Source organism: Marmota monax, unplaced genomic scaffold (genome assembly GCF_021218885.2).
Source record: "Marmota monax isolate L192 unplaced genomic scaffold, Marmota_monax_Labrador192_F-V1.1 WCK01_AAM20220418_F8-fsc00027, whole genome shotgun sequence".
NCBI classification, from domain to species: domain Eukaryota; kingdom Metazoa; phylum Chordata; class Mammalia; order Rodentia; family Sciuridae; genus Marmota; species Marmota monax.
In genome coordinates, this window is record NW_026694617.1 from 10,023,503 (window position 1) to 10,050,264 (window position 26,762).

Consider the following 26,762-nt stretch of genomic DNA (forward strand, 5'->3'; position numbering starts at 1 on the left):
ACAAAACCCATGACTTATCAAAGATAAGAAAAATATATGGGATTAGTATGGCTTCCAGGATTTGACAGTTTTTAAGGGGAAAATGTTAACATTTTTCTAAAGAAGTTTTGCTTTTAGCCTTGGGACATTTACACACAACCTAAGTTTATTTCTGCTTTTTATATTTTTTTAATTTGTATAAAATCAATATAATTGAACAAAATAAAAACATTTTAGAAAACTACCTAAATCTTAATTTGTTTTAACTATGTAACAAATGTCAGAGAAAGAAAATGTAAATAAGTTTTACTGGTTTCAGCCTATAAAAGGAGTATTTGTATGTATTTTCTTGGACTTTGTTAATTTATTAATCAGTATCTAAGGATGATTTATTATATATAATGAGTATGCTCAGTGAAAGCTTTGTTTTTACTTCTGCCCTTATACAAATAGACAATAATGATTTGCATTTTTCCATCTAAGATTTGTTCATGTAAAACATCCTTTTAAAACAATATTTTAAAAGTCCATTAATAATTCATCATTAATCTGACATATGGCTTGAGCCTTTTTCTTTTTTTTTTAATTTATGTATACATATCTGTTGTATGAGCTGTACCCATTTATTGAGTTAATTAATGAATGTTTGACATTTGCTTTTATAATTTAGCCCATATTTTGGAGGCTTCAAAATAAGCTTATTTCCTCAAAGATAATTTAGTTTATATATTTCTCATTTTGATTAATTTAAATATAGTGCTACATATATGGTAATTTAGTTCAATACTATAGTTAAGATGCTGTGACTATAGAATATCTCTTGGCATAATGCAAAAAAAAAAAAAAAAAAAAAAAAGAACTAAAGAGTTATTTTGCAGAAACCAGATAACCAGAGGTTATTTTCATTTAATTTTTTAGTGAGAGGAATACTTCTTGCCCTGATGTAATTCACTTATAACAAAGATGATTTGTCCTTATTTTTCCCGATGGCTGATTCCTTCTGTTATTTAGCTGCAGCAAGATATGTTAGTTAACATTAACAAGAAGGAGAAATCCATTTCTCCTCGATGGAAGGCAGAGAAGAACCCATCCCATTTGGAAATGTGATTATTGACAAAATTAGTTCCTTATACAAAGAGGCATCTACCTTAACAACTGCCCAGAAAAATTAAATTACAGTACTGATCAATCAACAAATTTATTTTAAAAAATATCTAACTGGATATAAAACCTTTCCTAGTAATATTACATTTTAAGTTATTTTCCATAACTTATGCGGATACTTTGTGTTTTAATATTTCTTCTCAGCTCTTTCCATCTACCACTCCTGGGATTCGATCTTTGATGCATGAATTTTATGATACAACAAATCCTTTGGGAAAACCTGGCTCAGTCCTGACCCAGTATTGGTCTCTTTTAAATGTATTTGAACAATTTTGGCTCCTGAATAAAAAAGCCCAGCTACATCCACTGGAATGGTAAGGTAGCCACAAATTTGAACTATGCAATCCAAAAAAATCTCCAGTCTAAAGATTGATTTCAAAAGGCTTTGCTAACATTAAAGAAAGCAACAAAAAGAAATGTGTCCAAAAAAATTCATGCTCTGGAAAATAAATGTCTTTAAAACATTGAAACCATAATGATTCTGGTGGTCTTTAAACACTGTAACAAAAATATATCTAACCGTTTTTAAACCAACAAGACTTGACTCCTCCATAAAATAATGCTCAAATTAAAAGTTTCAATATAGTTTCATTCCATGGTACATATCTTTGCATTACTGGCAGCAAGAGAGAGGAAAGAATTAGGTGAGATTTGTTTGCAGCAAGAGAGGAAAGAATTAGGTGAGATTTGTTTCATAACCATCTGACTGCAACCTGATACAGTAATAGTATTTATTTAGAGGGTCTTAGAAGCATGACTGTATTCTGGGCAAATCTAAATTTAGGTACACTTAGTCTTTTTATTTGCTTTGTTTTGGTAAGGTACCTTCCTGTCCTGATGGGAGGCAGTAATGAAGGAGATATGTAGGCGATGCGTTAGTTAATGGTACAGGTGATGCATTGGTGCCTTCAGAAGTTGGCAAAGGGGCGGTACCTAAGATTTTGTCTACTTTTCTTTTATATGGATAGAATCGAGAAAATCTGACTTTTCTACTGCCAGGCAAACAGAATTAAACCTAAACCTCCTAGGAAGATGAAAGAGTAATCCACATGGCATACTCATTTGCATCTCTTGTAGTCACCCTGGGGATGGCAGCAGTTTTATTGACTTACACTTTATTTCCTTCTGCCTCCGGAGGTATTGAAAATAATTCTAGAAGAAACCCTTTTTGTAATTAAAAAATACAAATAATCATGTATTTGAAGACTTCTTATAACATCTCCCAAGATCAGAACCCATCCTACTTGTCAAACTTTATGAACTTGGCCTTATTCCCTTAATACATGGAAGTAGTAGGCCTGACAGAAGGTTTTGTTTGTGTACTTGAAAATTAAGTTTTAAATAATATAGCTCAAAGCCACTTTGCTTTCACTTTGCACTTGCTCGAATAATGCAAGACTGTCTCATGCCCTATTATAGATAAGTGAAGAACAGGCTGGATTTCCCAAGGAGCCTATTAACAGATTGTTTTTAACATTGAGTAAGTTCCCCTGATATATACACAAGCTTTTGAAAGTTTGTTCTCTAGCAAGTTTTCTCAAGCTGCACATATGCTGTAAGGTTAAATATTTCACTACTCTTACATTCAGATGATTGTATTCCCTTCCAGTAAGGAAACATACTGATAATGGTCAGTGTTGAGGATAATTTGAAGAGAGCAGGACTTTTTTCAATTGCACATACATGGATTAGCAGGCAAGGTTCAGAACCTTCTGACTCCATTTCCTCATCTTTAAAATATAGATTATATTATCTGCCATGTATTAGTTCAGTAAGATCACATAAAATAGCTTCCGTGTGCCTGATGCTGTGGCACAGGTATGCAGTAAATTTAAGTATGCTTTTATTTTCATGCTTTTATACCATAGGATGGTCACTTTAGCTTCTATAGTGGGGATAACTCTTTTCTGTTTTTAACAGGAAAACAAAAAGACATTTGAAAGAATTACCTAGATTAATATTAAAACAAGTAAATTTTAGATTCTTACCAAAAAAAAAAACAATTAATATATTGCTCCTAGTAAATTTTTTAAAAACTCAGTTTTAATTATCTTCAATTTATCAGTGAGCATATGCATATTTAATGATCATACATGCAAGAAGGATGCATATTGTATACATTTTCCACATGAGGAAACTGAGGTCCTAAGATGATGGATTATTTGCTCACATTGGATAGCTACTGTAAATAGAATTGGGACTATGACCCTGGCCATCTCATCCATGGTCCAGTACATTTTTCCAGTGCATTATGCAGACAGAATGGTCATCATTGCTTCTGCCTTGAAAATGGTCACCTCCAAGATTTTCTATAGAAAAAGTCAATAAATCATAGACTACCTATGGAGTCTAATGACCATTCTATTTTCTAAATCAAGACCATTTGCTTGTAGTAACTAGGTGAGGAAAAATAAAGTCAGAACATAGCAGTAGTAGATAATAGCTATTGCAATGTGCCCCAAGGCTCAGAATCCAGAAGTCCCAATTGAATTAGTATAATTCTGAATAGAATGGAAATCTTAAAACTCATATTTGTGCACCATCTGCTAATTTTCACTTTGCTAGAAATACAGTTATATTTGTATTTTGCTCTAAGGAAATGCTTTCCAAGAAAATCCATGTGGATTCAAAACAAATAATTTATTCATAAAATTACCCAAGAAATCACTACAAGATGCCTTTCTATACAGAATGGTCATCATTTCTATACAAAGTACCTCATTCCATTAAGATAGTAACATTTCCAAAATTCAGTTTATGTGCATTTCATGTTGTATCTTTTGCAAGATATATTGCTGGAATTAAGATTGCAATACAATTATCACACCTTCTGACATTAGTGAAATATTGAATTCCTTGACTATTCTTAATTCTCATTCTGATGGTTATATCTTAAAGGAATTTAATATACACTGTTCATCTCTGCTCTGCTGCAATGCCCAGCACAAGATCTGAGACAATAAATATGTATAAAACATATATAACATAGAGCATTTTATTTAATTCGCATAGCATCCTTGTTAAGTAAGGAAAGTCACGTCAGGGGCCTCCAAACCATCTTCTGTATCATCAGGACCAGCAGTTATCTTGTCTGAAATTTAGATTATTTTGATCCCAAATATAAGAATTTAAAGGACATTCTGGCCAAGTAGGTAGTTATACAACAGAGAAAAAGAAGTGCATTCAGCACATTATTATCTGACCTTTTTCTGTTCCTGACCAATTATCAGAGTTCAAGGGACAGAAGACTTAGTGACATAAGTCCTTACTGCATGCTACAATTAGTTTTCTCATATTCTGGGTATGTTTTTCCCAGGTTATGTCTCAGAGTTTCCAAGCCTTTTTTGCTTCAAAAACTGTGTAACTTTAGCCAGAGATTCCAATAACAATGTGCGTTTTTGAATCACTTCTGTTGGACCCAGGCTATCTGAGATTGCTCAGTGTTGGACTGAAGAGTGACTTTTTGCCCTGGTTTGCTTCAAATGTGCTTCTACTGATTAGAGATGATGAGATTTCCACCCATCTCCCTGGCGGCTCACTTGCCAGTCTGGAGGAATAAAATCCAGAAAGTGTTTCTTTGTCTTCATCAAAATAACTGTGCCCACATGGAAGAAAAGATAGTGTACTTGATGTAATTTCCATGAATTGTGTTTGCGTCATTGATCCAGGGTTGTTTGACATTGTATTTGCAGGACTTCTTTCATAGAAGACGAGAACATTGAAAACCCTCCAGTGTCATTTGATACACATGAAATCAAAAAAGGTAAAACCATATAGTCCCACTTATTTTAACATAAAATAAGAATTGCCTGACCAAGATTTGTGTGTGTGTGTGTGTGTGGTTAACTGCATTAGCCATCAAAATTGAATATTAGACAAGGAGCTGTTGTTTTTCCTCAAAATTAGAGTTTTCTTCCTATAGATTAGAGAGTTGGGAAAAGTACACAGAAAAAAGTATTATGATGCTGGTGGATGCATAAATTAGAACAACATATATTAAGGGGTCATTTAGCAACACATAAGAAAAACTTTAAAGATGATTCTTACAGACCAGGAATTCCACTGCTGGATATTCATTTTAAGGAAATAATTAAGAACATATAAAATTTAATTAAATAAATCAGGAATAAAAAGCATTTAGAAGCACTATTGCCATGACAGTAGATTAAATGTATAAATGAAGCTAGAGTCATCCAGCGAAATTCTACAGAGCCATTTCAATATCATGGAAAAATATCTATGACATGAAATATGTTTAGGATATACAAATAAATGTAGCAGTTGGCTACTAGCAATAGAAACCCTAAGGAAAATTAATGGTGATTTTGATTTTATGTCTTATGCTTATCTGTTTTCGCATTTTTTCCTTCTAAATTATACCTGAGATTTTTTTCATAAGAAAATATTTCTAATTTTAAAAAGAAAAAAGGAAAGCAACCACCCATGTGTCTACAAATTTTTTTGAAAATCTAGGTTTTTCTATTATAAACTAGGATTTAATCAAATACGTGATTCTCATTGGTGCCCCAGCCTCTAGACCAGCAGCATCAACATTGATAGGAACTTAGAGATTCAAAGCTCCTGATTCATGATCTCTTGATGAAGCTTAGTAATTTGCATTTTAACAAGCCTCTCAGATAAGTCCAGAGCATACAAGAGTTTGAGAACCACTGATTGAACAAAACGAATCAGTTGGCTTAGTGCAGAATTAATCATAAAGGGGTATTATGACTCCTTTTCTCTCTCCTACCATTTTTCTCTTTAAATGGATAGCTTAAGCACTCTGTATGTTCTTATTCATTTATTTATTCATTAATATTTATGAAGGAGTTTTTTAAAGATAGATGTTTGGCTAAATTCAGAAACTTAAACAAATTGCAGTGTAACCAACTGAATAGAATTTCTGAATTCTAATGATTTAAGAAATTATAGTCACTGAATCATAAAACTAGGAGGATCTTCAATAGATAACCTCAGGCAAAGGATGACATTAAGACCATTCATTTTCACCTTTAATACTATCTTATTTGAAAGTGAATAAAAAAAGCTTTCCTTTTTAAATCAAACAGCTTTTGTTTTATTGTAATTATTGGTTTTACTTAGAAATGCTCACTGGTATTATAAAAGCTAATAAAATGTATTTTATTAAATTATTCTTTGAGTTAATTAAACATGTGTTTTAAATTTTAATTAATAGTTTTAACTTAAAATTTACATCTCTTTTTTAGCTGCAGCTCCACAAATTATGAACAAAAATAAAGATATACATTGCAGTAATGGTGAGTTGATATCAAAGTGTTTTGGCAGCATAATCAATGGTTAGGCACAGTTGCTTTGGAAAAAAGAAGTCAGTTTTACATATTCATGTATCTTTAGGCTGCTAGTTTGATTAAAATTTGAGAAGTTATTGTCTTTTTGATTGAGTCAATATCCATCCATTTTGCATGACCAGAGTGAAAGGATTATAGCATAAACTGTTATGTTTATTTCAGGATAATAACTTCTAAACTCATTTGGAGGGACCCAAGGGGTTCTAAATCTTTATTTTGGAGGTCTCTCAAGTGGAAGAGTTTGCTATGATGCATTGTACTTGAGTAGAATTTTCTTTAAATAGTTAAGCATTTTTAAGCCAATTTTCAATTAATTTTATTAAAATTCATGAATTGTTTTTAACAAAGCCACAATAAAAGAAAATATAAGTGTTAAGTTTATATAAACTTTAAATTTAAAAATAGTCCCTTTCACTCTGGCCAGTATTATTATAATGGTCTTGAAAATATATCTTTCTAAAGAGCCTGGCTTTTTTAAGGTCAAGATTAGAAAATGCCTTAGTTAGATCATGAAATTGGGCCTTCAGATGCTTTGTTCTAATCTCCTGAAATTTTTTAAATTCTGTATAATACATCATGCAAAAATAAGAGTTCTACATAGTATGTTTTTGAAAATGTGTAATTTTAAAAATATATCTGTGTCTATATCTTTCTATATGTGGTGCTAAAACATGCTTAGAAAACTTTTCACAAAAAATGCTTTTACAAATAAAATATCAATTCCAATAAAACATTGAAGTTGAAAAAAATAGAATGTATAGACATAGGTTTAATTTATCATAAATAGAAGTCTAATTTTAAAAAACCTAATTTGTTATCTTATAATGCTTCAATCATAATGCTTTAACACTACCACTAAAATCGTGGTAGATGAAGAAGCAATGTAATAATAGGTTTTAATAGAATCAACATGCTTCCAACTAAATTAAAAAAAGTATTTGAAAGCAAGCATTGCTAACAGGAAACGAGAATTGATATTACTTATGATATTCCCTCCCTGTACTCACTGCCTGAACTCCCACCCCAGAAAATACATTTTATTTTCTCTCCTGGTACACTATTGTCTGGACTGTGGTGGGGAAGAGACTATTGAAAAAACTGGGAGCAGAATTAGCATAAGCATTTGTTGAGTATCTACTCTGAGCCAGGTAGAGACTGGGTGCAGCACTAGGAAGGCCACTTCACCTGTTTGGGCATCTAGATTCTCCATTCACCTGTTTGGGCATCTACATTCTTGTTTGTGCAATAGAAGGTTTGTACCAATAAGGTCATCATTTTCAGCTCACAGGTAACATGGTAAAGAAAAGGGGAACGAACCTGTTAGAAAAACTCTTCGACTCTGTTCATGTTTTTATGTTGATAAAAACTAGTCCTACTTGTATCTTCAAATAAGCTTTTATGATATAGGATATGTTTTAAAATCTTGATGATGCCTCAGAACAGGTGGGCTTATCTTTAAGAGTCTAGGCTGTTCTTATGTTTAGTATGAATTATGGTTTTCCCTCAAGAGAGCAATAAATTTCTATGGTTCAAAGAAATCCATTAAAAGCAATCAAAACTTCCAACAGCTTTCCCATGTACACTTGCCAAATAGGTTAAGTGGCTTGCTACCATCATACCTCACATTGAGCTCTCCAAAGTTCTTAGGTAAATTGGCCTGAGACAAATTGGGATTGGGTAGGGAAAGAGTACAAGGAAACACCAGGTGTTTGTAGGCCGAAACTCTGATGATTCAGTTTGGATGTCATAGCTAAAACAACTTTCAGACAGGGGTCTGGGATATAGTGCTTGAGACAGAGGTGAAAAGTTTCTAAAGGGATCAAAAATAAGGACTTGCTAAAATCTTGAGAAGAAAATAATTACATATTTCTGTCATCTCAAGTAGGGCTGAGGTTCATTTTATTACATGTGCAAGCCCCACTGAAAACCATGACTGTTAAGTGGAATATAAAAAGAAATGTAAGAAGTATAAACCAAAAGGAAACTGTCTCTCAGGGAACCATTACAAAAATATACCCTAAATTTAAGTACATTTCTATGCTTCATTATGAGAAAAAAGATCTGTTCCTTTCTTATTCATTTAGCTGGTTCTGAGCATGAAAGCATAGTGTAATTATTTATATTCCCTTTATGACTAGGCAATGGACCTCTCCACAGCACAGTACATATTCTCAGTCCAGTTTGCTTAGTACTATGATGAGTTAACATCATCCATTTGAATTAAATTTCTTGATTAATAGTATCCTGTTTTTACTGTGCTTATCTCAGTGCCTTTAACATAGAATACACTGGAGATAAAAATATTGATAGAAAATGAATGTTATTAATAAATAGCTGAATTTAAGTTAAAAGCTATGATCTATTTCAGTATGAGCTCTGATAATATAATCTCTGCTCTCAGTGTTGTATTTTTCCTCTTTTATTAGAAGAAAATTTCAGGAGCTGGTATGATTATTAAAATTATAGATTCAGTCTTCTTTCATGTATCAGCCAGATAAAACCTTAGGATTGTTATTTAAGTAGTTGACCCAATTCACTGAGCTATTCAATAGGGTTGGCTAGTTATTTTTTTAATTTAGACTTTTCTATATAAAATGGAATTATAATATATTTACTATATTATTTATTATTATTATCATTATTCTTAATTTATACTTGACTAGTTTTTTTTTTTTCTACCACAGGCTGAGAATGTAGGTGGATGGGCCCGTAGAGGATGGTTTAGAAATACATAGGTTTGTTCATTTTGTTTTCATGCATGATGGCATCTATTCTGAGACCAGGTCATTAGATCTAGAATAAAGCACCCACGTGGTTGGTGGGTTTCATCCTCATGCATCACCATGTTCGTCAAGGAAACATAAAAACTTTGATCTTGAATACAAGATCCAGGACACAATGGGAGAGGCAAATGGAGAGCAGGACAAGGGTTTGTGAAATGCTTTGTTTGCCTTCTTAAGAGCTTGAATTTGACTATGGAAATGATGAGAAGCCACTGCAAATGGCAGGCAGACTATCAGATTTGACTTTAAAAACCATCATTGTGATAATTGTATAAAAGCAGAGGAAGGGACAACCATAAACAGAATCATCTCCATTCTCTAAGTCCAGTTTTATAGTTTCCTGCCTTGAATTGTTGTCTTTTGTGTTGCTGTTGTTAAACATGGATCAACATTTTATAGGAAGGCCACGAGGGCAAACTCTCATCTTACTAATTTCTGTAGAATTTTTCTGGAATGTTGTTGACTCTTGAAAATAATTGATGGATGGAACACAGTACTTGTTGACATTTCTTTGAAAAACATTTTACTAACCCATTGGGTGATTTGTCCATTTTAAACATGAAAACTGAATATAATTTAATCGTGGCTGGTGCATGTTCTTCTATAGCTTTTTTTTTTTTAAAAACTTTGGATGCTACTGTGAAAATCAGCTGATGAAGACAAAGATTAAAGTCTTGGAATCATCAGTATGAAGTCATATCTAGATTCTAAGGCAGGACTGAGCAGAATATAGGATCTCTTTTTGACATTTCATGGCCCTTTCCCATGTTGAGGTGCCCTGGGAAGAAAGGGGATGCAGGACATTTGTGTGGATATTTTCATGAGGGTTTTGTTTAATACTGGAGTGCACATTCTTCACTCCACCCTACTCCCTATAAGCTACTCTGTCAACCTCATAGCAGTTTGATGACATTTTCCATTAAGAAATATACCTTATTGCCTGCTGGTTTCCTTCTGTCACCACCCCACAAAGCCATTGTCCCCATTTACATTGTTGTTGATAGGCCATAGACATTTCCCCCAACTTCTGTGCCTTTAAACTTTAAAGAGCTGAGCAAAAAGTGCCACCTGTACAGCACCAACTAAAGGCAAAGCTTTATATGTAAATTCTGTGAAATTTGAAAACCAGGAAATGTAGCTGAAGCCACAAATCAATTATAACCAGGGTGCCAAATGGACAGTCAGTTGTGATCACCGAAATTGTTCAAAGGAATTAGAAGAAAAAAAAAAAAAAAAAAAAAAAAAACATTAAAAATACACGATTTAAAATATTCTATCCATTTCACAGATTTATTTTTTTGTTGTTCTTGTTTTAACAGATAAAGAAACACTATGTCATATCAAGGAGATCTTCACACATCCACAGTTGGAACTAAATCCTGACTTTAACCCAAGGATCAAAGATTATTATTCCGAAGTCCCATTTGATGTGGTAACGGTGACAATTGGGGCAGTGACGTCTAAGTGTCAGTGCACAGTGCACCTGTATGAGCGGGCAGGGCCGAGGTATGGGGATACTCACTGGGCTGGGTTGGGACAGCTCTCTGAAAAAACGGACATTCAATGTACCCTTTAAAAGTGGTTAAGGAAAGCGAAGCCACTGATCATTTGGAGAGATTTCCAGGGTGTGAAATCTTTCCCCTTTTCAGGCATTATGTGCTCACAGAGAACACAGAAGTGCTACTCATCTATTAACATTCTTTGTAAATAATATTCGTGACAATGTTATAACAAGGAAGAATCTTGTTGTAGGAAACCAATGAGGAATCATTAAGGAAAATTCTATTTGTTGTCTTGATGCTTTCGAGTTGTTGGAGAGAATCCTACTGAACAGCAACGTCTTTCTACCCCAAGCCAACACTTCAAGTTATTAGATAACTGGGGTTCATTGCTTAAACATGTTAGTGACGATTTGTGAACATAGTACCCACTAACCTGGTCTCACAGGGATATTTTTTCTATCCATGCTTTTGAAAGTCACCAACACTTTTGTCTATAATTTTGAACAGAAAACAGACTCTTATTACATGCTGTGTAGCAAGGAAAACACTCATAGTTCCAGGCTGTTGGGAAAGAAAAGTTCTTAGCATTCCTGGTAGTCAAGAGAGTCTAATAGAAGGAACAGAGGGCCAAGCATGGTGGTGAATGCCTATAATCCCAGAGACTCCTGAGGCTGAGATGGGAGGATTGCAAGTTCAAGGCCAGCCTCAGCAATTTGGTGAGACACTGAGCAATTTAGCAAAACCCTGTCGCAAAACAAAAAATAAAAAGAACTGGGGATGCGGCTCAGTGGTTGAGTCCCTCTGGGTTCAATCCCTGGTACCAAAAAAAAAAAAAAAAAAGACCCATCTAGGTCACACCCCTGGCTCTATCATATAATTTTGGACAATGTGCTTACCATTTGTATGTAATGGTCTTATATTCTAAATAGGGATCATCACAGTTTCTATATACAGTTATTGTGAGTACTAAATGAGATAATGTATTAATGTATAAATGAGATAATTAATAGCATCCGTTTCCTTCCCTTTAGTTAATGGAAGGCATGACTTGCTCTGCAAGGTGGAACAGAAGAGTATGATAAAACAAATCTTATTTTTTTTTCATATATGAGGTTTCTTATAAGATTGTATAGGCCTTGCCTGGTTTTAATGCACATAGTAGGCATTTAATAAATATTGATGTCTGAATCCGTTTGGCTTGAATAAATGTCCCCTATTCATATCTATTCATATCTATTCTGTCTGTCTCTACCCTTTATCTGCAGCTTTGCCAACTACCCTCTTGGCTTAGGAATGAACAAAATCTCCATGCTTGTGGTGGATGAGTCTCCAGCAGAGGGTGAGACTCTGGTCACATACAAACTCACCGTCTATAGAGAAGACCGCCCAAGCCTGCCCTTCTTTGAGGACTTCACAGCGTGTGGTTTTGTGCAGGTAAATAAGTTTTACATTTGCACAGGAGTTGAATTGGGAATAATTTTTTTAACCCAGGTGAAAAATGCCAAACGAAAACTGTTACAAGATATCATATACTCTTAAACGTAAACTGTGGTCTCTGTAAAAGAGTACAAGTCCCAGGCAGGTAGCTGAGACACCTCATTATGAGCAGTTTTCTTTTTAGTGTGGCGACTATTCTCTGCCCTCATTGTCCTCAGTGGGTTTATCATGGTTTCTGTTTTTTAAAAAAAGTTCTGAATACTGGCGCTTAGCTGTGAAATTGGTTTCATGTTTCCTCATTAAATCGTGCTGTTTTTCTTGGATTTGTCCCTGGATCGACTTTTGAAAATTTAAACTAGATTCAGTGGAATTTATTTTAAAGAATGAGAGGAAAACTTATGGGAACTTTTTTTTTTTTAACAGAAAGGATACTGAATAAATGAAATTAGATTTTCTTGGGAGAGATATATTTCTCATATCTTAATAATTTCTCAAGGTTGGAGTTTCTCCTTTGAGCAACACAAAATATTATGTAGCCTTGTTAATTATGGAAGAAGATGACAGCTACTCTGAGATATGTTTCTGTTTGGTGGCTTTGTTCTCTGCTTTTTTTTTTTTTTTAACAATTTCTACCATTATGTCTTCTCTACCGTATGTCTTCTATACAGTCGATTCCAGGGAAGTAGTAATTGGTACTTTCATCATGTATCTACTAATCTACTCAAAAAGCATAACTGCAAATACTATTGTATTGTCAAAAGGGTGTGAGTGCCACTAGGAACTTGAAGTACAGAGGATTAGTTAAAGAGAAATAGGTCCAACCAGGCCTCTGTGGCTGGTACAGATTCCACGATCATTTGCATTTTTATTTAGTGGCTAGATATGAATATCCTGCTCCTGACCCGTCAGCATCATCAACTATTCCCCAAAGCTAACACTGTCTCAGAAGGGAACTTATCCTTGAGACACATTTTTCAAGGAAACAAATATCTCTAATTAGTAAATTATCACTAAATTGAAGGGAATTTCACATTGATCTAGAGAATGGTCTAAAGAAAGACAAAAATCTTATTTTGAAAGCTATAAATAGGTATACTTGGGGGAAAAAAAGGAGTAGGTATCCCATGATCAATAGGTTCATATAGTAATGGATTAAACAAAGTTAATTATTTTCTTTGACTATAGAACTTTTCTGAACTGTTAATATGCTAATTTAAGCAGTGGTCCTTCAACAGGAGAATATGTATATACTTCATTTCCACATTGATTTGATATCATCTTAATGGGATAGATACCAATGCTTGTTTTTTTTTTTTTGAGGAAACATTGGGTTAAAGTTTGGAGAAAAAAATCAAAATTTGTTGCCCCTAGTTTTCCACTTTCCAATCTGCTTTTTTTTTTAATCTCACTATTTTCTGAATTGGAAAACAAGTAATAAAGCCACACCAAAAATGCTAAAAAATTAACAAACACCTAGGCAAGGGACATTTTGTGTATGCATATGTTTGTATGTACATAATTTTATTTCCATACTAAATATTCTTCCCTTTTTTGGTAGAGCAGTTTTTCTTTTCTACACTATTGATGAGAATATAAGTTATTTGATGACTGGAAAAATTGGGTTGTATCTACTAGAGCTAACCCTATACATCTCTCATAGAGTTATAGGGTTTATAATCTAGCTCTCAACCCAAGATAAATAAAGTTGCATGGCCATCAAAATATATATGCCCCCAAATCTTCATATCAGTTTTATTCATGACAGCTAAAAGCTATAAACAATTCCAAAGAAAGGAGATAAATCTGGTAAGACATTACTGACACATACACCATGGAAGAATTTTCAAAATCTTATATTGATGAAAAGAAGCCAGCTATATGAAGACATACCATATTTCAGTTATAGGAAGCTTAAGAATAGGAAAAAACTTATCTATAATGATGAAAATCAGAATAGTGGTTATCTAGAAGGTATGTGTAGCTCTTAGTATGAGGGAAGTTTTTGGATAAATGTCTGACATCTTGATTTGGGTGGTGGTGACTTATATAACCAGGTTTTTTTACACACACACATGCACATATATGTATATCATTACATATCATGTATATATATAAATTGTACACTTAAGATTTGTTCATTTTACTGTATACAAATTATGCAAATATAAAATATATGCATATATATTAGATAGATTTGCATATATAAACTTTACCTCAATAAAATAATAAAAATCCAGTGGGAAATATGTACTTTTATATTCCCTCCTCAAATATTATATTGATTAGAAACAAGTTAATTACTATACAATTATCTTAGAGAATAGATTATATTAGGAATTTTTTACTATAATGTGGAGAAATATATTAGAAAATTCTTGTGGGATGAATCCTACAGAAGATCATAGAAAAGTATTTTAGTCATTTCTTATAATCCCTTCCATAAGGTCTTAATTTAAAGTTTATATGTGGTTCTATAATAAGTACTATATTTTATAACAGGCAAAAGTGTGTAATAAGCACTAGTATCGTTTAGCCTTTCTTTTAGAACCTTCCAATGGGTGAGCCAAAAAATGAGATAGGAATAATACAGATTTCTTTAGACACTTAACCAAGCTTAACCGGCCTCATGAATTTGGAGATATCAATAGCAGAAGAAAAAGTTTCTCACCAGAGGCTCTTGGCTAACCTTCTAGACTGGAGGCCTTCCCTTTATTTCTTTCATGTTTAATCCTTTTAGGGTCTTTAGGTTCCACTGCAAGCTGATAGCATGACAAAGATTCCAATACAAAGAAATAAAATTTCTACTCTTTTTAGATATTTGAGAATTAATAGCAAAGAAGATATACATTATGAGACCTAAAAAAATTTATTTTTTCAAACCTTCCTGTTTTTTTCTGTCAACAGCCATAGTGCCTTCACCGTATTATTAAAGCTGAAGTCCAAGGTTGAGTAGTGCAAATTAAATTGTAGGCCATTCTATTTGAATAACTCAAATCTATACATGCAAACTTAAAAGGAGATAAATTCAATTTTAATCATATTTATTGGGGAAGGGGAAATTAGAATTTCTCCTGACATTTAAAATTAGATTTTGGTCTAATGACTCCACTATTAAAATTTAAATAAACATTATCTTAGTTCATTTGTGCTGCTATAACCAAGTGCCTGAGATTGGTTAATTTATAAAAAATAGAAATTTATTTCTCATAGTTCTAGAGGCTGGGAAGTCTAAAGGCATTTTGTGTCTGTCAAATGAAGGCATTTGGTGTCTGGCAAAGGTTTTCTTGATATGTCATTACACTGTGGGAGGACCACAAAGGGCAAAAAGAAAATGTGCCATGTCCATACATGGGGAAAGAGATAAAAAGCAGAAAATGGACCTAAGCTAGCTCCATCCAGCCCTCTGATAAGGGACTAATTCATTGAGCAGTGTGCCCTCATGACTTAATCATACCTGAAAAAGACCTACTTCTCAATACTACTGTAATGAGGATTAAGTTTCAACACATAAATTTTGGGGGACATTCAAAGCATAGCAAACACAAAAAGCAATCCATTTTCAACTAAGCAAAAAAGGAGAATTCAACTTGTTAATGGAGCCTCCTAATTTCTCCTTCCTCCATTCTCTTACCTTTTGGGCTTTGACTATTTACTTCATCATTTCACCAAAAGATGAACAGAGAAAAGTAAGACAATGAATGGTAATTCTTTTTTAGTTGAATGGTATGAATTACCATTCATTGTCTTACTTTTCTCTGTTCATCTTTTGGTATGCTTTTCATACCACTCAATTAAAAAAGAATTACCGTGACATTTCAGTGAATAATTAAATAAATTAAGTAATTTGTTAGGCATTATTGTATCATTTATATTTTCAAACATTGGTAAGTATCTACTTAACCATAATGAATATTTGAATTTATTTAATGCCTATATTCCAATTGTTATTATGCCTTTGGGGAAATTGTATATGGTAGCCTCAGAGGCAACTCTTAGTGTAGTTATTGTGGTTAAGGGGGAAAAAGATAATTTATGTGACTGATACAAATAGCTATATTGGGAGCAGGATATATCAACTTCAGGACTGTTGACATTTTGGATCAGAATAATTCTTTGTTTCAGAAGCTATCCTATACATTTAAGATATTTAATAGCATCCTAATAGATCTCTATCCATTAAATTCCATTAGCACACCTTTTACCCAAATTGTGACATGCTTTCTACTAGTGTTCCCTAAGAGAGGTAAGGCCAACTCCAAATGAGAATCATTGATTTAGACCAGTAAGAGATGCTGCTTTCACACTCTCTTATGCATATTCTAGAAGTAGAACTAATTTAAAAGCAATCCTTTAATGTTGTATTTTAAAGAACCATTCTTATTTTTTCCATCCTTTTGTTTTTAATCATTTCTAATTGGTTGTATTATTCAGACAGCTCTTTATTGTATTCACTAATCTGCCATCTTTTCTGTCTAACTCAATTATTACAATCACAAATATGCATTCAATTATAGAAAACATGTTCTTAATAAAATATAAAAGCATCATATAATACACCTAGACTGTTTTTTCATTTTGATTTATGCATAAATAGTCTAATGTTTGCTGTTAGGAAGAAAGATTTAGAAAGTAATAAATAAACTGTTATTGTAGCTGGAAAAGCATCATGTTTAGGAATTAGTAAAAATATTTATGTTCTAAGGAAATTAAAATACATATGGAAAGCTATTTATTTTAATACCCCTTTTCAAATCAAAAACATTTAACATGGATAACAATATAACATCTACAGAAGTTAACTTGTACACATGATCGATGGTCTCATATACATTGTGCCCCCAAAGTCTTGTGCCAAAATAGAGCCATAAATAAAATCTACAGGAAAGTTATATAGCAAAAGCCTAGAAGACTATGCTTCATGGATCTTTTGCTAGAACCAATTTTCATCTTAAAAAGGATTATAGTTCACAAAGGGAAAATATTAAGGGAAGAGAAAACTAGTATTTTTTTAAAAAAAGATTTTTCCAATATTGAGTTATACATTTAAAGCTGGTGTTCTGCTGCTTTATTTTTTAAAAAGCCATTTATACATGGAGTTATTAAATGATGTGTGAATGTCTCCAATTATACTATATGGAAACACTTTATAATTCTTTCATTTATTTTTGTTCTGTTTTAAGACCACAGAGAGCTATTATAAAATAGCTCCAAGTGATAGTTACCTATTACCTGAGAAAATATTCATGATAAGTGAAAAGAAGTACATTTATCAATAATTATTTAATAAAAGCTTATTAGTCTTCCAAAGTTGTAATATCCATTACATACTCATTTTAGTAGTTTTTAGTTACCTTACCTATTTCAATTTATCAGAAGAATGTGATTTAATTTTTCACCAGTAGAATCTGTATCATAGTGAAATGTTGTCAACCCGCAACAGTTTATTAAGTAGCTTTGATGCACTTTGTTCTTTGAAACACACTGTGAGTCTTAAGGGCATTCAAGACCACAAGCAGCAGCAGAGGCAGTAGTAGAACCCAGCATTGCTAGAACTTCTGTTATGTGCCAGGTTAGCATAAGCACTTTACCTTCCTGTCTTACCCAATGTTTATTACAACCCTGAACATGAGTGATTTTTTTAAAATTTCCTCACTTTTTTTTAACATGTGGAGAAACTAAAGCTTTAGAAAGGTTAGAAATTGGTCCAAATTTTCTGTGTGACCTTATTTAATTAGTGGCAAAAGTGGGATTTGAGCACAGATGCTCCCGAAGTACTTGGGGTTGCATCCTGTTAAACCTTCTTATGTGGAAAATACCTCAAATTAAAAATTCATTTAATGCAACCAATCTACCAAACATCTTAGATTAGTCTCTCCTATTTAAACATGCTCAGAAATTCTTACATCTTCATGGACCCCCTAAAGGGTCTATCTACCGTAGACTCTGTGCCTACTGTGCCTCATAGGGCAGCAGGCATACTCTTTTACTTCAGTCCAAAGGTTCTAATGTGTATTTCATTATCAGTGCCCCAGGCTGACTGTCTGTCTGTATTTATTTTGGTACCAGAGTTTGAACCCAGGGATTTTTAACCACTGAGCCACATCCCCAGCCCTTTTTATTGGTTATTTTCAGTCAAGGTATTGCTAAGTTATTTAGGGCCTTGCTAAGTGACTGAGGCTGGCTTTGAACTTGCAATCCTCCTGCCTCGGCCTCCTGAGCTGCTGGTATTAGAGGTGTATATGCATTCTTTCAAGTTTTGCTAAGTGCCCTTGTCTTAGCCTCTGCAATTACTGCAGGTTCTGCCTTCATGGACTGAGTGATCCTTGACCAGCTTTCTTCAAAAGACCACATAGCACCAAGGGCAGTGAGATGTTATTCTATGAGCAGTGTGCACACAAGGCGTTCTAAACCAATAGGCCTTCCCAGTGGCCAGGAAGCATTTACATACATTCAAGGCAGGAGAATCTTTGGCACTTTGTTTTCTTAAAAAGCAAGCGAAGATGGAAGGGGTATGTTCTTAAATTCATGATCTATTTCAGTGTTTATATAAATGATCTTTCTGTGTTGGTGAAAGAGTGATGTTAAACACTCACCTCATGAGTTAATGTAACTTATGGTCAGATAAGTTACTATTTAAATAAAAACTTTTGCTCAGCACATCTGTTCTGCATGTTTCTCCAACCCACATCTGCTTCCTTCACTAGAAGAGGCAAACTTTTACTATCATTGATGCAGCAGAGCCAACACAAAGTGGAGATATTGGGTCTTCCCAGCTTCTGACAGCATCTGGAGAAGTTTTTCTGAGTGTAAACTTCTGTTGTATTTCCTCATTTTTGCGATAAAGTTTATACTTTGGAATTCCAAGAATTAGTCTTCTGATTACTGAACTGGACAGAGAAATAGAAAAGAACTATTAGAGTTCCTTTTTTGGTTCTTATTTGCTTGTTTTTTTATGTTCTGTCAAAGCAGCTAGATTTCAACTGTGACATTTGAAACTTTGAAGGAGACTGGCCCCAAGAGAAGTAGACAAGGGGATTCTCTGATTACTTCAAGTCCTAATACCCACTTTTTAAATGGGCTTTAACTCCTTCAAAGGGCCCCTAGCTCTTTTATCTCTCATCTCCATAGTTTTTTTTTTTTTTTTTCATTTCTAAAGTCCAGATGAACTCTAGCAAAGGTACACACCAGAAGGATGAGCATGGTAAGATGTAGGGTGCTGGCTTAGGCATTTTTATGTTCTCTTCCCACAACTAAACCAACTCCAGAATAGGATTGATTTTTCAAAAGACAACTTAAACAACAAAGTTGGGCTCTCTGTAGGATACACGTCATTTCTTGCGTAAATATGCATGATGATATTTCAATGTATTGAACACTTACTTTGCTCTAGGAAATGTACTAAGTAAGCATTTGCATACATTGTTTCCTTCATGGTTCTAATAAAAAAAAGACATCAGTTCTACATAAAATATGACATTTTGGAATTATATTTTTCTTTCAATGCTCTCTATTAGCCCAGTAAATCAGCAATTGTTGTATTTCTTAAAGCAAAATGCCACCACATGTGGTATTTGCCTTAGAAATCAACAAGTATAAGGAGCTACCTAATCATTGCTTTCCCCTCATGGCTCAGAAAGTTGGTTATGAGATGTAAGTAATGGTACTCCTGAACACACAGGGAAAGTTAATAACCTATTTATATTGTCATTAGTCAAAGATACCGGTATTCTTTCTTTCAGCAGACTATAACAAATTGCTTTGTGTTCAAAGAAAGCTTGGCCCAGTGTTTCCATTAGGTAATGCTGAGAAAGTTTCCAGATGCATTTGACTGTGACATTTCCTTCCATCGGCTTGTGTTGTAGGGACAAGAACAGGGAGTGGAGATTCCTCACAGATGGCTTCAGCCACCACAACCACAGAACTACAGGCTGGCTTGACCTGTTCTCTGAAGACAAATCGGACATTTACTGCCTGACATACTTAACTTCTTTTGAAAATCCTGCTAATTTCCAACTCCCCCTGCCCCTTGGTTTTTCCTTCTCTAAAAAAAGACAGTTTAAAACTCTTCTCCCTTCAGAGTAGAGCAGGCTTTCTCCCCGTTTGCCCTCCCACTTGCCAGGCATCCTTCTCCAGCAGTGTGGCACGGACACACTCAATTGTCTGCGTAGTCTCCATGCTTGAGGAAAGTCTTCTAGATGTAATGATTTAGCAAAGAAATGTGGCACGTGGGATTCTTGACCTGAAATGATATTTTAAAACTAAATTCCTGGTGAAGTTAAGAGACCTGGGTTTCAAAGGCTAAAGGTGTAAGAAGTAAAACAATCTCCCTCAGATACTTGGATCAAAATACTATTTGTGCTTTCTGAATTTGAGTCACAACTCCTTTGTTGGAAACCTTGGGCAAGCTTCTTATCAGTCATATGGGGACAGGAATAAGATTGACCCTAGAGAGGGGTTTACAGGAAAAATTGAGTTAATATTGAGAAGATCTTGGAACACTGCCTGGAAATGGAAAGAGCTCATAAATCTAAGTATACATTTTGAGTAAGATAGAGAAATAAAATATATATTCAGATTGGTACAAAGATAAAGTTTAGAACATAGATCTTTTTTCCCCCTACTGAAGTCTAGCAAACGTATCGGAAATTTTCAACTTATTTATATAAAAATTTAGAGTTAATTAGATGTAAAAATATGAAGGGCTTTGTAGAATAAGCTATCTTTGTAGAATAAGGTATCTAAATTGCACAGTAAAATTATTAAAACAAATAAACAAACACCAGAACTGAGCTCAAGTTTTGCCTTGAACATATCTTTGAACCTTGACATTTGCATGGTTAATTTTATATATCATCTTATTAGCAATCTCAGCTGAGAGACTAAGAATTTGAGAATCAGAAAAAATAACAGAAGAATTTCTTTTCTAAAACCATAATACCTGATAGACTCCACCATGGGTGAGGAGGTCAATGTCCTCTGTGCCATCTATATAAAGAAGTAACAAAGGGTAAAGGTGTTAGTCTGTATTTTGTCAGGCACAAGGAATGTCTTAATGTAATTTGAATTTATTTTATATATAAACTCTAAAAAAGTATGATTATTTTGAAAGCTGTCATTTCAAAAGTCTATAAACTTATTCATACATAATAATAAGCTCAATGAGAAAATAAGTCTCATTCTATATATTCACATCATAATCTCAACCAAAACTGCTCAACTCTTCCCTATTTTTTTAAAATCAGAATTTGTTCTGAATAATTTTCAGTTATTTCCAAAATGTTAATGTATCTTCACAGATTAGAGATTTGTCTCCTTAAAGAACATTTACAATGCAAAATTTAATATTTACTTAGGACTTATTATATGCTAGGTCCTATTCTAATTGCATTCTATTTATTAAGTCAATTATTTACTTAAATAAAGTGTTTAATAGTTTAATACTTTTCATTTCACAGAGAGAGAAACACAGGCAGAGAGAACTTGCCAAAGTCACATAGCTTGTAGGGAGCAGAGCCCATTTTGAACCCATGTAGCCCGATTTTGAACTCTGCTATTTAGAAGTTATTCTCCTGGCTACTACATGACATTAAAAAACAAGATTGCTAGAATAAATAAATGTTTTGCAAAGGGCCTTGGCCCAAAAAATTAATTTGAAGGTTAGTGTTTGAAACTTGTTGTTGATTATTTTTCTATTGAAGAAAATTTACATATGAGGTTAGGTTATTATATGTTAATATAAACAGTATGGTGGGGTATGAGAAAGGGGGAAAGCATGCCAGAGCCCTGCAGGGCTTATGCATGGAGGATGAGTATGGCCAAAACTGTTAATGGACAGATGGGTACAGAGAAGGGAATCCAGTAGTGGGCATATCTCTCTTAGCTATAGGACTGACCAGTACCTCTGTGGCCAGCAGTGCTGTCATAGGCTGTTTGAATCTTTGATCCAATGTCACACTAAACTTTTGAGCTCGGGGAATCAGTGATGTATAACACCTTATCCTGCGTATAAGTAAATCTCAATGACTTGACATAGTCCATTCATAATAATTTGCCAATTCATTGCTGGTCAGTGGCAGAGTAAGATGAGAACTCATGGGTCCAGCATTGAGCCTCCTGGCAGTTTGTAGTCAAATCTTACTTAGAAGAGCTACTGAATCCAGATATAGATGTTTTCTGGGTTTGCTGAGCCTGCATCATATCCTTAATAAAGTCACAAATGCAGAAACATTAATTCTAAATTTATAAAATGAGGATGGATTGCAAATTTGCTGACTACTCCTTCTTGATTAAAGAGTTCTTCTATAGAATATATACCTGGATATTCTGTGCACTTATTTGTTAAGTCTTAGTGGCAGATTCTTAATATCATATAATATACAGATGATAAATGTTTTTGATAAAAGGAATGCAGTATATTTGCAGGCAATGATAAAACATTACTTAATAATCTTCTTTGAGTAATGTCTTCAAGGATAAGACCTACTTTGATAATCCAAAGATCTTCAGTAGCTGATCAACAAATAAGAGGCACATTATTAGGTTATAACAACAACACACAAGAGATAATTATTGCATCAAGTTTGGGTACTGTTTATAGGCTTGCATTTTTGTTAAGAACTAAATAAATGTATTTCTCTATGTCAATATTGGAACTGTATGAAAAACTAACAATTATTGTAAAGTCCCCAAAATAGCCTGCACTGCCTGGGACTCTGGCATCCTCCTTCCCGTGCTAAGTCCATCTGTGATCACAGTAACCCCTTGTTCTGGCACACCGCCCTCCTGCCAACTGGCCACATGCCGCCAGTGGACAAGCCCTCACCCCTTTCATAACCAGAGCACAAATATTAGATGAATTTCCTTTGAACCTTGCTTCCTCTTGGCTCTTAACATAGTGTAGCTGCTTAGAAGAAACAGGTTCTGGGAGCCACAGAATCCCTTATTAATCATCTTTTTTTTTTTTTTTGAGAAGCAAATATGACCAGAATTTTTACATTTCTCCAAGGTATTGGATACACTATATCATGATTGGAAAGGATGTCCTATTTCCTAAAGATTTAATTAGAAGCTGTCACTGCAGTACATGAAACATTAACTATCTAGTCTCTAAATTATTAATATTATTTTTTTTAAAAGAGAGGGAGAGAGAATTTTAATATTTATTTTTTAGTTTTCGGCAGACCCAACATCTTTGTTTGTATGTGGTGCTGAGGATCGAACCCGGGCCGCACGCATACCAGGCGAGCGCACTACCGCTTGAGCCACATCCCCAGCCCAATATTATTAATAATATTAAGTCACATTTTCTATGCTCTGTTTCTTCTAAGAACCTATTTCTTTAGACACCTTCATGTGTAACTGGCTAGACATCAGTAAATCTATACTTAAGTAACTCAATTTAATAAAATGATATGTGTTCCATGTTAGGAGGAAGCATTCCAGAATGTTCTATTCTTTTTAACACCATTATCCAGTTAGAACATTTTTAACCACAATGATAATAATTTCCAGCTGTACAAATCCTAAAAGTAAAGTGCCACCCCCCCAAATATATTTTGTTACTGAAACATGTGTAAACAATTATGAATATCTAAACCATACTGGTATTGGTTTTCAAACTCTCTCCAAAACTGTAGGGAAAAAAATGCCCCTAATGAGTATGTTGATAAATACATTGGACTTCAAAAGTTGCTTTTGCAGACCAACAGAATAAAGATTTCGCTTTTTATCAAGGACAATAAAAATGTTATAAATTTTAAATTTCACATTCAAAAAAAGAAAAAAAATATGTTATTTACCCTTCTGATTTGGAAAACTCAGATTTTCCAAAACTGCTCTGGAGATCTGCAAATGGAGAGTTATTGGTCAATTTTTAGTGAGATCTTGACTTTTGAAAGATCAAAGAGGGTTTCTGACTTGGTCAAAAGTTTTTGTTTGATATATATGCTTTTTTAAAAAATAGAACAGAAGTACATGGATTCATTATACCAAGAACGAATTGGAGATAACACGTTATAAATCTTAAAATGCTTTGTTTGAAGGTATTTTTAAAATGAACTTACCTTATTTTTACTGAAAGAAGTTTTCACAACCTCATCCAAATTCTATTTTTAAACATCATGGATTCCACTTCCTTAGCTCAGTGTTGTTTAAGATGGTGAAATAATTGTGGGCATCTTTGTTCTAACACTAACACTGTTCATGCAGCTTACTCTCTGTGCCTCTGCTACCTCAGTCTCTATCTCTTTCTTTTACTCTCTCATGCTTATGCATACACACACACACACACACACACACACACACACAAACACACACACGTTTCTCCAGGATGAAACCTAGGTCTTTGATCACTGTTATTTAGGACAGTACTGAAAAGTTCTTGATTAATATTTTAAAATTAAATGATACTGTCCAGACCATTTATGTTTTATTTAATTTAATGCAAAATTAAAGACATGTCCTGTTTTTTAAAGTTATTATTCTTTAAGTCAATCATATGAATAAGACATCCTTTCAAAAATTGTTAAATAATTGCATCTTTACTTTTGTAGCGAAATAGTTGGTTCCATTCCAGTCCTTGAAGTTGACCAAATAATGTGAAGTTTCCAAATTCTCCATGTATCAGTAGGAAAATGTCCTCCTTCTGAACCTCAGATTTTGACATACTCAGCAGCCAGAGAGCTACGAGGAGACAAAGAGATAAGAGGGGTGACCTTTGGAAAATATTGATCATGAAGAAAAGCTACCACCTCTTCTTTGCTTCCCTGGGGCAAGAGAGAGTGGGCCAGTATTTCTCTTTTCTTAGGTTGACACCTGTGATGTTTGGAGTTGATTTCAAGAGGGAGAGAAAGTTGCTCCATTATCTGGTTGAATGCCTGCCTAATTCCAGAGCTTATGAATTGGGCTTCAACTACCAGAGTGGGAGAAAGAGCTTGCTGAGACATTGCTGTTCTTGAGGGTCATCAGGCTAAGGAGCCAGGATCAGCCTTAAGTTACAGCACCTGGAGGAATATCTGCTCCAAGTCGCAGATCCCCGAGGGGAATCTGTAGAAGGCAGAAGAAGCTGGGTTCTGCATTCAGAATGATCAGGGGCCCAGGATGGGACAAAGGAGCACCTGAGGGTCTAAATCAGAATCTCTTGGAGAAACAACCTGAGACTTAGTGCTCCAGGCAACTGCCTGATCAGCAGTGTTTATTTGAGGCCACCCCCATCCATATCAAGCATAAGTTATGACCACAACAAACAGTGATGAACCCCCAAAATGAGATTTCTCTTTTCCTCTTCTTCCTCCTGCCCCAAGTAGAGAAAAGTAAGTTTAGGAAAGATGGGAGGGGACAGATTCTATTCACCACTTTGAAGCTTAAAACAATTACTGGTTCACAAATTTGATAACTCAGGAATCCAGGGGCAGTGTGACCGAGTTCTTTGCTCGGCGCTCAAAAAGTCACAATGCTGGGCCAGGCTGAGTTCTTGCCTGGAGCTGCTGAGGAAGAATCCACTCCCAGACTTGTTCAGGTGGTTGCTGAACTGTCTTCTCTAGCTGTGGGACTAAGTTCCCTGTTCCTTGTGAGCTGTCAGCCAAGGCTGTCCTTAGATCCTCAGGCTGCCTGGATTACTTGCCTCATGGTCCCTCCACCTCCTAAGCTGGTGGTGGAGCCTCATACACCTTGAATTTTTCTCTGGATTAGTCTCTCTCTGACTTCTGAACTCAGATTTGAGATCCCCAGTTAAAGGCCAACAAATGTGGGACCTTCACTATACCTGCCAAATTCCTTCACAGCACCACTTTGGTCTATTATGCTTGAATAACTGGAGGAAGCTGTATATACACCAGGGGCCAAGAGTTACAAAAGCTCTCTTAGAATTTAACCTCTCTACCCACCATAAGCTGTAGGAGAAACAATTCTAATCCAGCCTGGAGAGAGCATTGGCTCCAACATGAGATTAAGGTTTAAGTGAAAATGGGCCTGTTTTAATAACTGGCAATGACTAACACATAATGATACAAGAATTCAAAATCATTAAGGGAGTCAGGCCCATTAAAAAAGGAGTAAAGTTGGTTAATGCAGAAGCCTAGTGACAATTATTAGAAAAAATAAAATTATTTCTTATTTATTTACCTTACAAGTTGAGCCTCCTTAAACAAAACAAGATTGGAATAACCTCACACAGTAGATAGTCTATCATAATAAACACTTATGTATACATACTGTTATTGCTGCATCTTGTCAATTTAATGTACATGATATCCACATGTGGTGGGTAAAAGCATTATAGAAAACAAGGGGCAGACTTGGGACTTAAAATCCAAATCTGTCTGGTTTTAAATCTCATGATATTGATTGTTATAAAATGAGATGCTCTTAAAATACAGTAGATTTTTTACTCCAGATGACAAATGAAGCAAAATGTTTATCAAAGTTATTGGATATTTTCATAATCAAATCATGTTCTGCCCCCAATAAATTTATCATAACCTTATTTATGTACAGTGTATGATTATTCTTTCAAATATGTGTTGGTACTTGGTTTAAGAAGAGCAGTTCTTTTTACAAAGACCTGAAAC

General features: G+C 34.3%; 1 protein-coding gene across 1 annotated transcript in view; it reads left to right on the top strand.

The window, feature by feature from the left end:
- Cped1 (cadherin like and PC-esterase domain containing 1) overlaps positions 1-26,762 on the top strand; it is a 263,515-nt gene that overhangs the window by 125,385 nt on the left and 111,368 nt on the right. Inside the window, exons 12-16 of the mRNA XM_046422379.2 lie at positions 1,288-1,457; positions 4,836-4,906; positions 6,372-6,422; positions 10,576-10,762; positions 12,024-12,192. Coding sequence (XP_046278335.1) covers positions 1,288-1,457; positions 4,836-4,906; positions 6,372-6,422; positions 10,576-10,762; positions 12,024-12,192 — 648 coding nt within the window. The remainder of the gene's footprint in view (positions 1-1,287; positions 1,458-4,835; positions 4,907-6,371; positions 6,423-10,575; positions 10,763-12,023; positions 12,193-26,762) is intronic.